At 47.8% G+C, this 14,586-nt stretch overlaps 1 protein-coding gene across 1 annotated transcript; it reads right to left on the bottom strand.

Annotated features, from left to right (window-relative positions):
• Window positions 1-447: 447 nt before the first annotated feature.
• On the bottom strand, window positions 448-11,761 carry LOC134935929 (zona pellucida sperm-binding protein 3-like). The gene is made up of 8 exons (XM_063930782.1): window positions 11,015-11,761; window positions 9,588-9,703; window positions 2,124-2,227; window positions 1,867-2,044; window positions 1,672-1,792; window positions 1,375-1,466; window positions 1,173-1,297; window positions 448-711 (listed from the first exon to the last, which is right to left on the bottom strand). Exons 1-8 carry the CDS (start codon window positions 11,720-11,722, stop codon window positions 464-466), a joined length of 1,692 nt encoding a protein of 563 aa, XP_063786852.1. The 5' UTR covers window positions 11,723-11,761; the 3' UTR covers window positions 448-463.
• Window positions 11,762-14,586: the final 2,825 nt, after the last annotated feature.

Raw genomic sequence — 14,586 nt, forward strand, 5'->3', positions numbered from 1 at the left:
GCCCTATATTAAAAAAAAACAGTTGCATGTTTGTCTGGTGTAGTATGGTATAGGAGGATTGTTACCAGCATGACACCGCAGTGCTAGAACAGTTACCTCAATACCATTACCTTGGCCAATTGAGAAGACTGGGCATAAAATTCACAGCAGTTTGTGCTAAGCAAGGTGCCCAGTGATCTAGGGTGGGCAATAGAGTCTGGCACGGTTGTAGTTCAGCAACTGCTGAGCCAAAGGCCCATGCAGAAACAATAGATTAGTGTCAGTCAATGTCACATTGATTTAAAGCCCCAAAAGTTAGACCTTTCAGTATCAAACACCCAATAAGCAGAGGAAAGCACAATATAGAACCCAAGACCCACAAGGGAGGGGGCAGGTTTATACTCATCGTTTAGTGTCAGTTTATTTGTTTTTTGGGGTTTGGGGGCTATATGGAGGACAAGACAAAAATGGTTTCATGCAGCTTTTATTTGCTTACAGCTTCTTGGCGAGACAATCTCCTCAAGACGCAATGCCCAACCATCACAAGACCAATAATTACAGCAGCCAAACTGACGGACACAATAGCTACCAGCACCCACAGTTCAAGAGGCCTGGATTCTGTCGTCATTCTGGAAGCCTGGATAAGGGTGGAATCAGGGGCTGGGTTAGACTCTGCTCCAATCACCAGAAGAGGCCCGAGTGTGGCCAGTCCATGTTCCTCAGGATGAGCACCTGCAGGGGAGAGGTTGGGCGTTAATACAAACAATAGACCTTACTGTACAAGACTGACAGGACTTTGTTTTTAGCCAGTGTGACAGATGGTGTACCAGGAATGGTTAAACTTGCTTGGGACTACACAAAATACCTGCATTGGGAATATTGCTAGTAGTACTTTTGGTGCCACCATATGGCCTTATTACACATTAGGCTCTGCACAAACTGCCTTGACATCTTCTTTCTACGATCCGGCTTCATCAGGGGAACGTGGACAGCAAGCAGAGGCTCCAACATAAACTAGCACCTTTAGTCTTGGCAGCCACCTCCGATGCCCAGCATTGCAGTAACTATGGGCATACATTAACTAGCATCTTGCCCACAATGATATGGGCTGTGGACAGGACTAGCTGAGGACTATAGTTTACATTATGCCCAGTCAGTAGTTGGACACATTTAAGACATCTAAATGAACTCACCAGCTTCTCTCTTCCACATTCTTGGTCTTCTAGAGCCTGAGCTCCTACTCTGGCCAGCCGGGGCAGCACAGTTCCCAGTGTTACAGCATTGGCAGATTCCGCTGGAGCCCTCCACAGCAGACCAGCTAAAAGGAATGATGACGTCATGCAGGAGTCTTACTAGACCAAGACATTTTGCAGGGGTTTACAGAGATACTCTTACCTTCTAGAGGCTTTGCTGTAGGAACAGGCTTTGTTCAATGGATCTGGTGTCTGAGAGGCTGCAACAGCTCTCAGGTAACAGGTGATATAGATCTAGGACAAGGCAACATTAACAGTTTCAGGTTAGACAGAATGGAGTGTTGGGCTTCCACTAGTGATGGAAGTAGGTAATTTTCCAGTATAAATTTGTTAATTCCAGGAACAAGTGTTCCCACAGATAAATTTAAGCCATCACACATTTTAATATGGTGAAGCAAAGAAAGACTGCTGGAGTCCGAGAACATGGATGAGTCCTCACCAGAGAGACATCTATCCCAGTGAACCGAAAAGTATCAACCATGAACTGGAGCTGGTTTAGCTGGGACCTTGGGTAGATGAAGGCGGAAGAGGAATCTTCTTGCTGACCATCCACCAGGCACCTGCACAACAGGATGGTTTTAGCAGAGAGTGGAGCCATTACCACAGAAACTAGACAGCAACTTGTATAACGTACCCATTGTAGGCAATGATACCATAATTAGGGGTGGACTGGACATCAGGAGAAAGCGTGGCAACACAGCTATCCACAAATAGCATCATAGGTGCGTGGTTCCGAGTGTCCACAGAGGCCTCTATGTAGAACATGTCCCCCAGCTCAAAGACCGAGGAAGGTCTTGGAGCGCTCCAGTCACCTGGAAGCGAATCAGGATTAGTAGAGACCAAACCAGACCCAGCACTATCATACTGTACCCCCCTCTCCAACCCACTCACCCATCATCAGCTGCAAGGAGAAGGACAGCCTCTCTTCTGTGGACACGGTGGTGCTGAATGGAACCCATGTTGGCTCGATGGCCTCACTGCTCACATTGCCATATCTACAGGGACAAAAAGACAGGAGTACATATTATTAAGCGACAAGTCCAGGCAGTGGTCCACAAGGGAATTGTATGCGTCGGAAAATAAAGCCAATGGTTTCTATAGAGCAGTTCTCCACCCACATAAGTTAATTTTTTTTTTACTACTTTCATATCTTTTCTAAGTGGTCTGTACCACCAGTGGCTAATATTAATGTTACATTTACATATGGTCCAAATGGACATTTAGACCATTAAAACCCCACCCTTCCAAAATTCAGTCTGGTGCACCTGTAAGGGCAATCTGGTGCAATGGACCACAGAATTTCCTGGTTCACTACAAAAGGAAAGCCTTGACGTCCACAACCAACAGGGAAAGGGAACATACCTTGCTACAACTATAGGATGAAGATATTACTGAGATCACATCATGGCCATCACAACCTCCAGGTCACCCTAGCACCAGGGTCACTTGTTCAGCATGGAGCATCCAGCTCCTAAGCCCCCTTGAAAGCCTGCTGTACATTATGAGGGCTGTCTTGTTTCTATTGAGCTCATTGCACAGGTAAACTCATCCCTATTAGAGACTGAAGCACCCTGCTGGTGGAGAGCATTTCAGCAATGTGATACTCTACCCATTTGTGTAGGTAGAGCATTACTGTGGCCGGAGAGACTAACTAGCCACAAGGTTCCTCATGCCCGGCGCCATTTTGCTGACAATAGGCGCTTGGCGTCACTGTTAAATGTACTTACGGCGCTGGGCGCAGACTGTTTAAAAATATGTTCAATGATGTGTCTTAACAGGTCATATGTAGTGCTCTGTGCACAATTGCAGGAATGCATGTTTAAATGTATTTATATTCAAGATGTGGTCACCTGTATTTTAAAGGGAAAAAATAAGAATTTACTTACCGATAATTCTATTTCTCGGAGTCCGTAGTGGATGCTGGGGTTCCTGAAAGGACCATGGGGAATAGCGGCTCCGCAGGAGACAGGGCACAAAAGTAAAGCTTTTACAGGTCAGGTGGTGTGTACTGGCTCCTCCCCCTATGACCCTCCTCCAGACTCCAGTTAGGTACTGTGCCCGGACGAGCGTACACAATAAGGGAGGATTTTGAATCCCGGGTAAGACTCATACCAGCCACACCAATCACACCGTACAACTTGTGATCTAAACCCAGTTAACAGTATGATAACAGAGGAGCCTCTGAAAGATGGCTTCCTAAACAATAACCCGAATTAGTTAACAATAACTATGTACAAGTATTGCAGATAATCCGCACTTGGGATGGGCGCCCAGCATCCACTACGGACTCCGAGAAATAGAATTATCGGTAAGTAAATTCTTATTTTCTCTATCGTCCTAAGTGGATGCTGGGGTTCCTGAAAGGACCATGGGGATTATACCAAAGCTCCCAAACGGGCGGGAGAGTGCGGATGACTCTGCAGCACCGAATGAGAGAACTCCAGGTCCTCCTTTGCCAGGGTATCAAATTTGTAAAAATTTACAAACGTGTTCTCCCCTGACCACGTAGCTGCTCGGCAGAGTTGTAATGCCGAGACCCCTCGGGCAGCCGCCCAAGATGAGCCCACCTTCCTTGCGGAATGGGCCTTAACAGATTTAGGCTGTGGCAGGCCTGCCACAGAATGTACAAGTTGAATTTTGTTACAAATCCAACGAGCAATCGACTGCTTAGAAGCAGGTGCACCCAACTTGTTGGGTGCATACAGTATAAACAGCGAGTCAGATTTTCTGACTCCAGCCGTCCTTTAAATGTATATTTTTAAGGCTCTGACAACGTCCAACAACTTGGAGTCCTTCAAGTCGTCTGTAGCCGCAGGCACTGCAATAGGCTGGTTCAGGTGAAACGCTGATACCACCTTAGGGAGAAAATGCGGACGCGTCCGCAGCTCTGCCCTATGTCGAATGGAAAATTAAATAAGGGCTTTTATAAAACAAAGCCGCCAGTTCAGATACTCTCCCGGCCGAAGCCAGGGCCAGTAACATAGTCACTTTCCATGTGAGATATTTCAAATCCACATTCTTTAGTGGTTCAAACCAATTGGATTTGAGGAAATCTAAAACTACATTTAGATCCCACGGTGCCACCTTAGGCACCACAGGAGGCTGTATATGCAGTACTCCTTTGATAAAAATCTGGACCTCAGGGACTGAGGCCAATTCTTTTTGGAAGAATATTGATAGGGCCGAAATTTGAACCTTAATAGATCCCAATTTGAGACCCATAGACAATCCTGATTGCAGGAAATGTAGGAAAACGACCCAGTTGAAATTCCTCCATCGGAGCACTCCGCTGCTCGCACCACGCAACATATTTTCGCCAAATACGGCGATAATGCTTCGCGGTGACTTCCTTCCTTGCCTTTATCAAGGTAGGAATGACTTCTTCTGGAATGCCTTTTCCTTTTAGGATCTGGCATTCAAACGCCATGCCGTCAAACGCAGCCGCGGTAAGTCTTGAAAAAGACAAGGACCCTGCTGAAGCAGGTCCCTTCTCAGAAGTAGAGGCCACGGATCGTCCGTGACCATCTCTTGAAGTTCCGGGTACCAAGTCCTTCTTGGCCAATCCGGAGCCACTAGTCTTACTCCTCTTTGCCGTATAGTCCTCAATACCTTTGGTATGAGAGGCAGAGGAGGAAACACATATACCGACTGGTACACCCAAGGTGTTACCAGCGCGTCCACAGCTATTGCCTGCGGATCTCTTGACCTGGCGCAATACCTGTCCAGTGTTTTGTTGAGGCGAGACGCCATCATGTCCACCATTGGTTTTACCCAACGGTTTAATAGCATGTGGAAAACTTCTGGATGAAGTCCCCACTCTCCCGGGTGAAGGTCGTGTCTGCTGAGGAAGTCTGCTTCCCAGTTGTCCACGCCCGGGATGAATACTGCGGACAGTGCTATCACGTGATTCTCCGCCCAGCGAAGGATCCTTGCAGCTTCTGCCATTGCCCTCCTGCTTCTTGTGCCGCCCTGTCTGTTTACATGGGCGACTGCCGTGATGTTGTCCGACTGGATCAACACCGGTCTTCCTTGAAGCAGAGGTTCCGCCTGGCTTAGAGCATTGTAGATTGCTCTTAGTTCCAGAATGCTTATGTGAAGAGACTTTTTCAGGCTCGACCACACTCCCTGGAAATTTCTTCCCTGTGTGACTGCTCCCCAGCCTCTCAGGCTGGCATCCGTGGTCACCAGGATCCAATCCTGCATGCCGAATCTGCGGCCCTCCAATAGATGAGCCTCCTGCAACCACCACAGAAGGGATACCCTTGTCCTCGGCGACAGGGTTATCCGCAGGTGCATCTGAAGATGCGACCCTGACCATTTGTCCAACAGATCCCTTTGCATGGAATCTGCCGAAAGGGATTGCTTCGTAAGAAGCTACCATTTTTTCCCAGGACTCTTGTGCATTGATGTACAGACACCTTTCCTGGTTTTAGGAGGTTCCTGACCAGGTCAGATAACTCCTTGGCTTTTTCTTCGGGAAGAAAAACCTTTTTCTGAACTGTGTCCAGAATCATCCCCAGGAACAGCAGACGAGTTGTCGGCATTAATTGGGATTTTGGAATATTCAGAATCCATCCGTGCTGCTTTAGCACCTCTTGAGATAGTGCTAAACCCATCTCTAGCTGTTCTCTGGACCTTGCCCTTATTAGGAGATCGTCCAAGTATGGGATAATTAATACGCCTTTTCTTCGAAGAAGAAATATTATCTCGGCCATTACCTTTGTAAAGACCCGAGGTGCCGTGGACAAACCAAACGGCAGCGTCTGAAACTGATAGTGACAGTTTTGTACAACGAACCTGAGGTACCCCTGGTGTGAGGGGTAATTGGAACGTGGAGATACGCATCCGTGATGTCCAAGGATACCATAAAGTCCCCTTCTTCCAGGTTCGCTATCACTGCTCTGAGTGACTCCATCTTGAACTTGAACTTCTTTATGTACAGGTTCAAGGACTTCAGATTTAGAATAGGCCTTACCGAGCCATCCGGCTTCGGTACCACAAAAAGAGTGGAATAATACCCCTTCCCTTGTTGTAGAAGAGGTACCTTGACTATCACCTGCTGAGAATACAGCTTGTGAATGGCTTCCAAAACCGTCTCCCTTTCTGAGGGGGACGTTGGTAAAGCAGACTTCAGGAAACGGCGAGGTGGCTCTGTCTCTAATTTCAACCTGTACCCCTGAGATATTATCTGCAGGATCCAGGGATTTACCTGCGAGTGAGCCCACTGCGCGCTGTAATTCTTGAGACGACCGCCTACCGCCCCCGAGTCCGCTTGCGAAGCCCCAGCGTCATGCTGAGGCTTTTGTAGAAGCCGGGGAGGGCTTCTGTTCCTGGGAAGGAGCTGCCTGTTGCTGTCTCTTCCCTCGTCCTCTGCCTCGTGGCAGATATGAATAGCCCTTTGCTCTCTTATTTTTAAAGGAACGAAAGGGCTGCGGTTGAAAGGTCGGTGCCTTTTTCTGTTGGGGAGTGACTTGAGGTAGAAAGGTGGATTTCCCAGCCGTAGCCGTGGCCACCAAATCCGATAGACCGACCCCAAATAACTCCTCTACGCATCGCCTGTCCACTGTCGTGTCCATAAAGCTCTTCTGGCCGAAATGGACATAGCACTTACCCGTGATGCCAGTGTGCAGATATCTCTCTGTGCATCACGCATATAAAGAAATGCCTCCTTTATTTGTTCTAACGACAGTAAAATATTGTCCCTGTCCAGGGTATCAATATTTTCGATCAGGGACTCTGACCAAACTACCCCAGCACTGCACATCCAGGCAGTCGCAATAGCTGGTCGTAGTATAACACCTGCATGTGTGTATATACCTTTTTGGATATTTTCCATCCTCCTATCTGATGGATCTTTAAGTGCGGCCGTCTCAGGAGAGGGTAACGCCACTTGTTTTGATAAGCGTGTTAGCGCTTTGTCCACCCTAGGAGGTGTTTCCCAGCGCTCCCTAACCTCTGGCGGGAAAGGGTATAAAGCCAATAACTTCTTTGAAATTAGCAGTTTTTTATCGGGGCACCCCACGCTTCATCACACACGTCATTTAGTTCTTCTGATTCGGTAAAAACTACTGGTAGTTTTTTCACACCCCACATAATACCCTGTTTAGTGGTACCTGTAGTATCAGCTAAATGTAACATCTCCTTTATTGCCAAAATCATATAACGTGTGGCCCTACTGGAAAATACGGTTGATTCGTCACCTTCACCACCGGAATCAGTGCCTGTGTCTGGGTCTGTGTCGACCGACTGAGGCAAGGGACGTTTTACAGCCCCTGACGGTGTTTGAGGCGCCTGGACAGGCACTAATTGAGTGTCCGGCCGCCTCATGTCGGCAACGACTGCTTAAGCGAGTTGACGCTATCCCGTAATTCCACAAATAAAGGCATCCATTCTGGTGTCGACCCCCTAGGAGGTGACATCCTCATATTTGGCAATTGCTCCGCCTCCACACCAATAACGTCCTCATACATGTCGACACACACGTACCGACACACAGCAGACACACAGGGAATGCTCTATACGAAGACAGGACCCACTAGCCCTTTGGGGAGACAGAGGGAGAGTCTGCCAGCACACACCAAAAAAGCGCTATATATGACAGGGATAGCCTTATGATTAAGTGCTCCCTTATAGCTGCTTTTATATTAATATATTGCCATTTATTTTGCCCCCCCTCTCTGTTATACCCTGTTTCTGTAGTGCAGTGCAGGGGAGAGACCTGGGAGCCTTCCTGACCAGCGGAGCTGTGACAGAAAATGGCGCCGTGTGCTGAGGAGATATGCCCCGCCCCTTTTCCGGCGGGCTCGTCTCCCGCTATTTAGTACATTTAGGCAGGGGTAAATATCTCCATATAGCCTCTGGGGCTATATGTGAGGTATTTTTAGCCTTTTTAAAGGTTTTCATTTGCCTCCCAGGGCGCCCCCCCCCCAGCGCCCTGCACCCTCAGTGACTGCCGTGTGAAGTGTGCTGAGAGGAAAATGGCGCACAGCTGCAGTGCTGTGCGCTACCTTAAGAAGACTGCAGGAGTCTTCAGCCGCCGATTCTGGACCTCTTCTTGCTTCAGCATCTGTGAGGGGGCCGGCGGCGTGGCTCCGGTGACCATCCAGGCTGTACCTGTGATCGTCCCTCTGGAGCTTCATGTCCAGTAGCCAAGAAGCCAATCCATCCTGCACGCAGGTGAGTTCACTTCTTCTCCCCTCTGTCCCTCGTTGCAGTGATCCTGTTGCCAGCAGGAATCACTGTAAAATAAAAAAACCTAAGCTAAACTCTCTAAGCAGCTCTTTATGAGAGCCACCTAGAATTGCACCCTTCTCGGCCGGGCACAAAAATCTAACTGGAGTCTGGAGGAGGGTCATAGGGGGAGGAGCCAGTACACACCACCTGACCTGTAAAAGCTTTACTTTTGTGCCCTGTCTCCTGCGGAGCCGCTATTCCCCATGGTCCTTTCAGGAACCCCAGCATCCACTTAGGACGATAGAGAAATGCACTTACTATATCTGTGAATAATCATCTCCTATCCTCTGGGAATAGGAATGGACATGCTAATCGCCTCTAGCAGAGAGGTGTGAATGACAAAACCCTTTTGATGTTGGACAGTGCACGGCAGGTAATGGCTGTGAGTGTCAGATTGGGTTGGGAACCTGTATTTATTTATGTAGCTGGTTTCATTGATATACGAATCCTGAATGGTATATGCAGGAAGGAGCAACATTTGTTTGGGAAATAAAATACAAACCGTATTTTATTTCCGTTGTCAGTGAGACAGGAAGGATATTGCTTCATGCACTTATCTCCTTTTGAAATGCAATTTATTTATTTGTATTTTGTAAGATATCCTGATTGGATAGAATGGACTCGGGGGGGGGGGGGGGGGACATGACCCCCTGTGGTACGGTGTGGAAAATGGACATAAAAAGGAGGCCTGCAAGCATCCAGTGTGTAATATAACAACTACTTTCTGCTGTAAACATCTTGCTGTATGCCATTTCCCCTAGCAATAGGGAAGAGTTCTCTTTAGAACTATAGCAAGTATATACCATTTGCCTCAAGAAGACCGCGTCATCTTGTGACCTACAGGGCTATGCGAAACCTAGCCCCGTTCACTGGCTGTCCAGGGTGAACCAGCTTCTCCAAGTTCTGCCAGCTACCGGTAGAGGCCTAGTCAGGTGACTAGTGGGGATTTGTCAACACCACACAGGTGTGGTAAGGCAGCGTGTCGGTACATACAGAGCAGAACCGTGGTTCCAAACACCACGGCAGGTTAGGAGATTTGTGGTGGCAGCATAAACCCGCGGCCTGGAGTAATGTATCTCCTTTACCTCCACCCTTAATCTAGTTCTGCTGGTGGGTACTCACCGGGGGTAGTAGCACTGGATGGGAACCACAGCAGGGTTGGCTCTTATGATGACAGCATTGCTGGAAACTGGACTGTAGACCAGGCTGGTTGTGTAAGTCAGCCATTGTGGAGTCACCTGTGGACACAAGTATAGGAGACGAGTAGTGAGAAGTCTTTAGCTCCCTGTTTGGGATCAGTATCTGTTTATATAGAAACTACTCCAGCACAAGCATGAAGCCCTAGTCCTCTACACAATAGATAATGCCATGTTACTAGTCGCAGGTGATCATTAAGAGTCAGTGTGCCAACACCATGGCAATCTCCTATAGGGTCTCACCACAGGAGGCATCAGAATGCTGCTTTTCTAGGACCATAAGTTCTATATTGCCTGTAGTTCAATCATTTGGTTAGTCACAGCACATTTAAGTTAATTTACAGTATACCCAGACAGCCGCTGATGACAATGTACATCTCATCACAAGCAAGTCTATGTAGCTTTCAAGTGTTCTTTGTGCCCATCATCCAAAGTTGCATTATTGGTTTTCCCATATTCAAGGCACCCTGACAGCCCAGGTTTTAAGGCTTCTCATACACTAGCAGTGGTGTCGACAAAGGGGGGGCAGGTACAAATAACCTGGGCCCAGGTCTGATTGAGGGGGCCAAGTTCAACGACTCCTTTGATTAGGTCATGCCCCCCGAAAAGTACCTGGGCCCAGCCAGGCTCACTGTGGCACTGGCTGGGAGGCATGACATGCTCCTGTGAGTGGGTTCTCCTGATGCGCCCCTGAAGAGGAGTGGCCATGCCCTCATCATGCTGTGGTCACACCACCTCCAGTGGGGGCAAGGGGGACCAGAGTTTCTCTTGGTAGCCCTGTGCTCTAGCACATGTAGATTAGATAGTACAGTACCTCAGTCAACTTCATTTAACCACCAGAGCTCAAGCATGGACATCCTTAAAAGCTGTACTGTTACAGCACCCCAAGAACAGAGTTTGGGAACCACTGACACTAAAGCAAATGATTAAGGAGGTCTGTGTACTAAGCCTTGGAGAGAGAAAGTACCAGACAGCTCCAGTCATTTCAAACCTAGCCAGACTGGATGGTACTATGTCTCTCGACAAGGCTTAGTGCATAGACTTCCCAGGACAGATTTGAAGATGCAACCAGAGCTTTGTAATATCCCCCTAGGTGTACCGTCATTAGCACAGAGGCCTCTACTGTAGGTCTAGTAAAGGGACAGGTCCCCAGTGAGGGAGTTTCATTGGCTGGAAGATTCGTTAGTTGTCCATTTACCACCAAGTGTCTCATACATGGGGGCAAAAGGAGGACATAACGGAGTATTGTGCAAAGGTCAATTTGCCATCGAAGGCTACAGCATATACCTGGATACAGGATACAACTAGAAATAACATTCCTGGGATAGAGTCAGGTTCTAAATACATTCTTACTTGTAGGTTGCTCCCACAGTCTTGCACTGCATTCTCAAACACCACCGTGGTATCTGTGGTCTGTGGGCCAGGCTCACAAGCTCCAAGGCTCAGCTCTGCATCTTTCACCAGGTTTCCATTTCCATAGAAGTCTCTCATCACAGTCACCACCAACATGTCCTCACCACACTGCACACTGATCGGAGAGCTCTGGGGCGGAGACAGCTGTCTAGACTGAGCAGGCTCCCCACCAAACCTAATAGGCGACCCCCATCCTGATACAGGCAAAGCACCTGATCTGGAAGATCCCAGGCTAGACACAGGCTGAGCACCCCATCTGGGAGACCCCAGGCCAGAGACGGGCTGAGCACCCCATCTGGGAGACCCCAGGCCAGACACAGGCTGAGCACCCCATCTGGGAGACCCCAGGCCAGACACAGGCTGAGCACCCCATCTGGGAGACCCCAGGCCAGACACAGGCTGAGCACCCCATCTGGGAGACCCCAGGCCAGACACAGGCTGAGCACCCCATCTGGGAGACCCCAGGCCAGACACGGGCTGAGCAGCCCCCACATGAGACCTTCTAGGAGAACCCTGCACAGAGGACTGGTAACTGCTCCACCAACTCTCTGACTGGCGCCTAACCAAGACATGCTCCCCAGCACTGGCAAATCCTAAACCGTAAACCAGAGCCACCAGCAGCCAACTCCACCTCACACACAGCCCCATTCTACCTGCAGGACATACAGCACAAAGCCAGGAGTTCAGGGATCAATGCTTTATACTCCTCCCTCAGCTGCTAATACCCTCACCTGGGGCAGTTAACGATCACATTCCTTTGTGCTCAAACACAGGTGATAATTTAGAAGACTGGTTATCTCTGCTAATACAATAGCAGTAGTGTGTATTCTATCAGTGCAGTGGTACTCAAGCTCGGCCCTCAGGACCCCAAACAGGCCATGTTTTCCAGTCACCTAGCAGGTGCACAGGTGCAGATATTACTCACTGACACATTTTAAAAGATTCTCAAGTGAGCTAATTATGTAACTTGTGATTCTATGAGGAGACCTGCAAAACATGCACTGTTTGGGGTCCTGAGGGCCGAGTTTGAGAAACTATGTATTAGTGGTTCTCAACTGCAGTACTCAAGTGCCCCCAACAGGCCATGTTTTGTGGATTTCTTTAGTCATGCTCAGGCCAGTTAATCTATTTTGCTGGGTCAGTAATTATCCCACATGTTTCCACAGACAGACATTGTGAAAACATGACCTGTCAGGGAAACCTGAGACTTAGGAGGACACCTCCTGCATTAGATGACTATTTAGTTGAGGTGTGATCCCTGACTTTCAGACAGTTCTGCACTGAGAACATTTTAGCTATGTCCAAAATGTCTTTGCAAAATTTCCCTTATTTTCGGCACTGTCCCAGGGGCTCATGTGGAGTTGGGCGCACCTGAACACCAAAAACGAAGGTGTAAATAGCTTCCATAAATAGGCTTACCATTTTATCCCTTTAAACCGGGACACTCACGGATTACACAGGTTCTGTGGCTGGCTGACTTCAATCCTACATGTCACCTGGAAGTAATCAGCCACAGAACCTGTGTAATCCATGAGCGTAACGGTTTAAAGGGATAATATGGTAAGCTTATCCATAAACAATATGCAATGTGTGACATATGCAGAGATGCAGGTATTGTAACCCTTTCACCGCTGAGTCCATTTCAGCACTTTTTGGGCAGGAAACTTTCCAACATCAATGTCGGTAATTATTTATGCATTGGGTTACCACCTCATCCCTTTAATTCTGGACAGATATTAATTACACAGGTTCTGTGGCTGGCTGACTTCAAGACTTCATTTCACATGGTTTTAATCAGCCACAGAACCTGTGTAATTAATATGTGTCCAGAATTAAAGGGATGAGGTGGTAATAACCCTATTTATGCAACGTCCACATTTCCAAAACATGGTTTAACCTTGTAAATGATTGCCCCTTTAAATAAACATCCGCGTTTTTGGCAGAGGTCCCGCATGGCCACCGAATTCAGACTTCATTTCATGCCGCCCATAATATGCATAGGAGTAATAATAATTGAGCTTGCCATAATATCCCTATGATTTACACAGTGTCTGTGGCTGGATAAAACCAGCTAAAAACCTAGGCTTGAATTTAGAACCTTGTGTACAGTAAATCATGGGTGTCCAGATACACCCCCCTCCACCACCCACATCCCTGTACATCGAATGGATTTCATTACGCATAATCACCTGAGAATAACTTTGGGGGTCATTCCGAGTTGTTCACTCGTTATTTTTTTCTTGCAACGGAGCGATTAGTCGCTAATGCGCATGCGCAATGTCCGCAGTGCGACTGCGCCAAGTAAATTTGCTATGCAGTTAGGTATTTTACTCACGGCATTACGAGGTTTTTTCTTCGTTCTGGTGATCGTAATGTGATTGACAGGAAGTGGGTGTTTCTGGGCGGAAACTGGCCGTTTTATGGGAGTGTGTGAAAAAACGCTACCGTTTCTGGGAAAAACGTGGGAGTGGCTGGAGAAACGGAGGAGTGTCTGGGCGAACGCTGGGTGTGTTTGTGACATCAAACCAGGAACGACAAGCACTGAACTGATCGCACTGGAAGAGTAAGTCTCGAGCTACTCAGAAACTGCACAGAGATGTCTTTTCGCAATATTGCGAATCTTTCGTTCGCAATTTTGATAAGCTAAGATTCACTCCCAGTAGGCGGCGGCTTAGCGTGTGCAAAGCTGCTAAAAGCAGCTTGCGAGCGAACAACTCGGAATGACCCCCTTTGTTGGGGTCACACAGCTCAGGTAGACTTCCCTTAGCAGGGATGGCCATCTCATCGATGGTCTATGCCTGATTTACCATCGAAAGAGAAAGAGAACTTGGGCCCAAATCTAGGTCGCCTGCAATTCTGAATGCGGCAGCATCTCACAATTTTTTAGCAGGTCATGCATGCGCCGCAGCCTGCACCTGCAACTGTTGCCGGCCCACATGGTAAAAGTGGCAGCTGTGGCACTGAGAGGGTTAGGGGTCTATTTACTAAGCCTTGGATAGAGATAAAGTAAACGGAGCTAAAGAACCCGCCAATCAGCTCCTAACTGTCATGTTACAGGCTGGGTTTGAAAATGACATTGGTACTTTATCTCCATCCAAGGTTTAGTAAATAGACCACTTAAGGGGGACATTTACTAAGCAGTGATAAGAGCGGAGAAGTGAGCCAGTGGAGAAGTTGCCCCATAAACCAATCAGCAGCTCTGTATCATTTTATAGTATGCAAATTATAGATGTCACTTCAGTGCTGATTGGTTGCCATGGGCAACTTCTCCACTGGCTCACTTCTCCGCTCTTATCAGGCTTAGTAAATGTCACCCTTAATCCCTTATGCTGCAATGCCATTTTCATATAAACTGTGTGCAGTTGGAGTTGGACTATGCACTTAAGTATTGACATATGGAAACTGATTGTTCGTGGGAGATTCTCACTTAGTAAATAGTATGGTAATTATCCTGACCTGGGTGGTCATTCCGAGTTGTTTGCTCTGTAATTTTCTTTGCATCGCAGCGATTT

Source organism: Pseudophryne corroboree, chromosome 6 (assembly GCF_028390025.1).
Source record: "Pseudophryne corroboree isolate aPseCor3 chromosome 6, aPseCor3.hap2, whole genome shotgun sequence".
Classification (NCBI taxonomy): Eukaryota; Metazoa; Chordata; class Amphibia; order Anura; family Myobatrachidae; genus Pseudophryne; species Pseudophryne corroboree.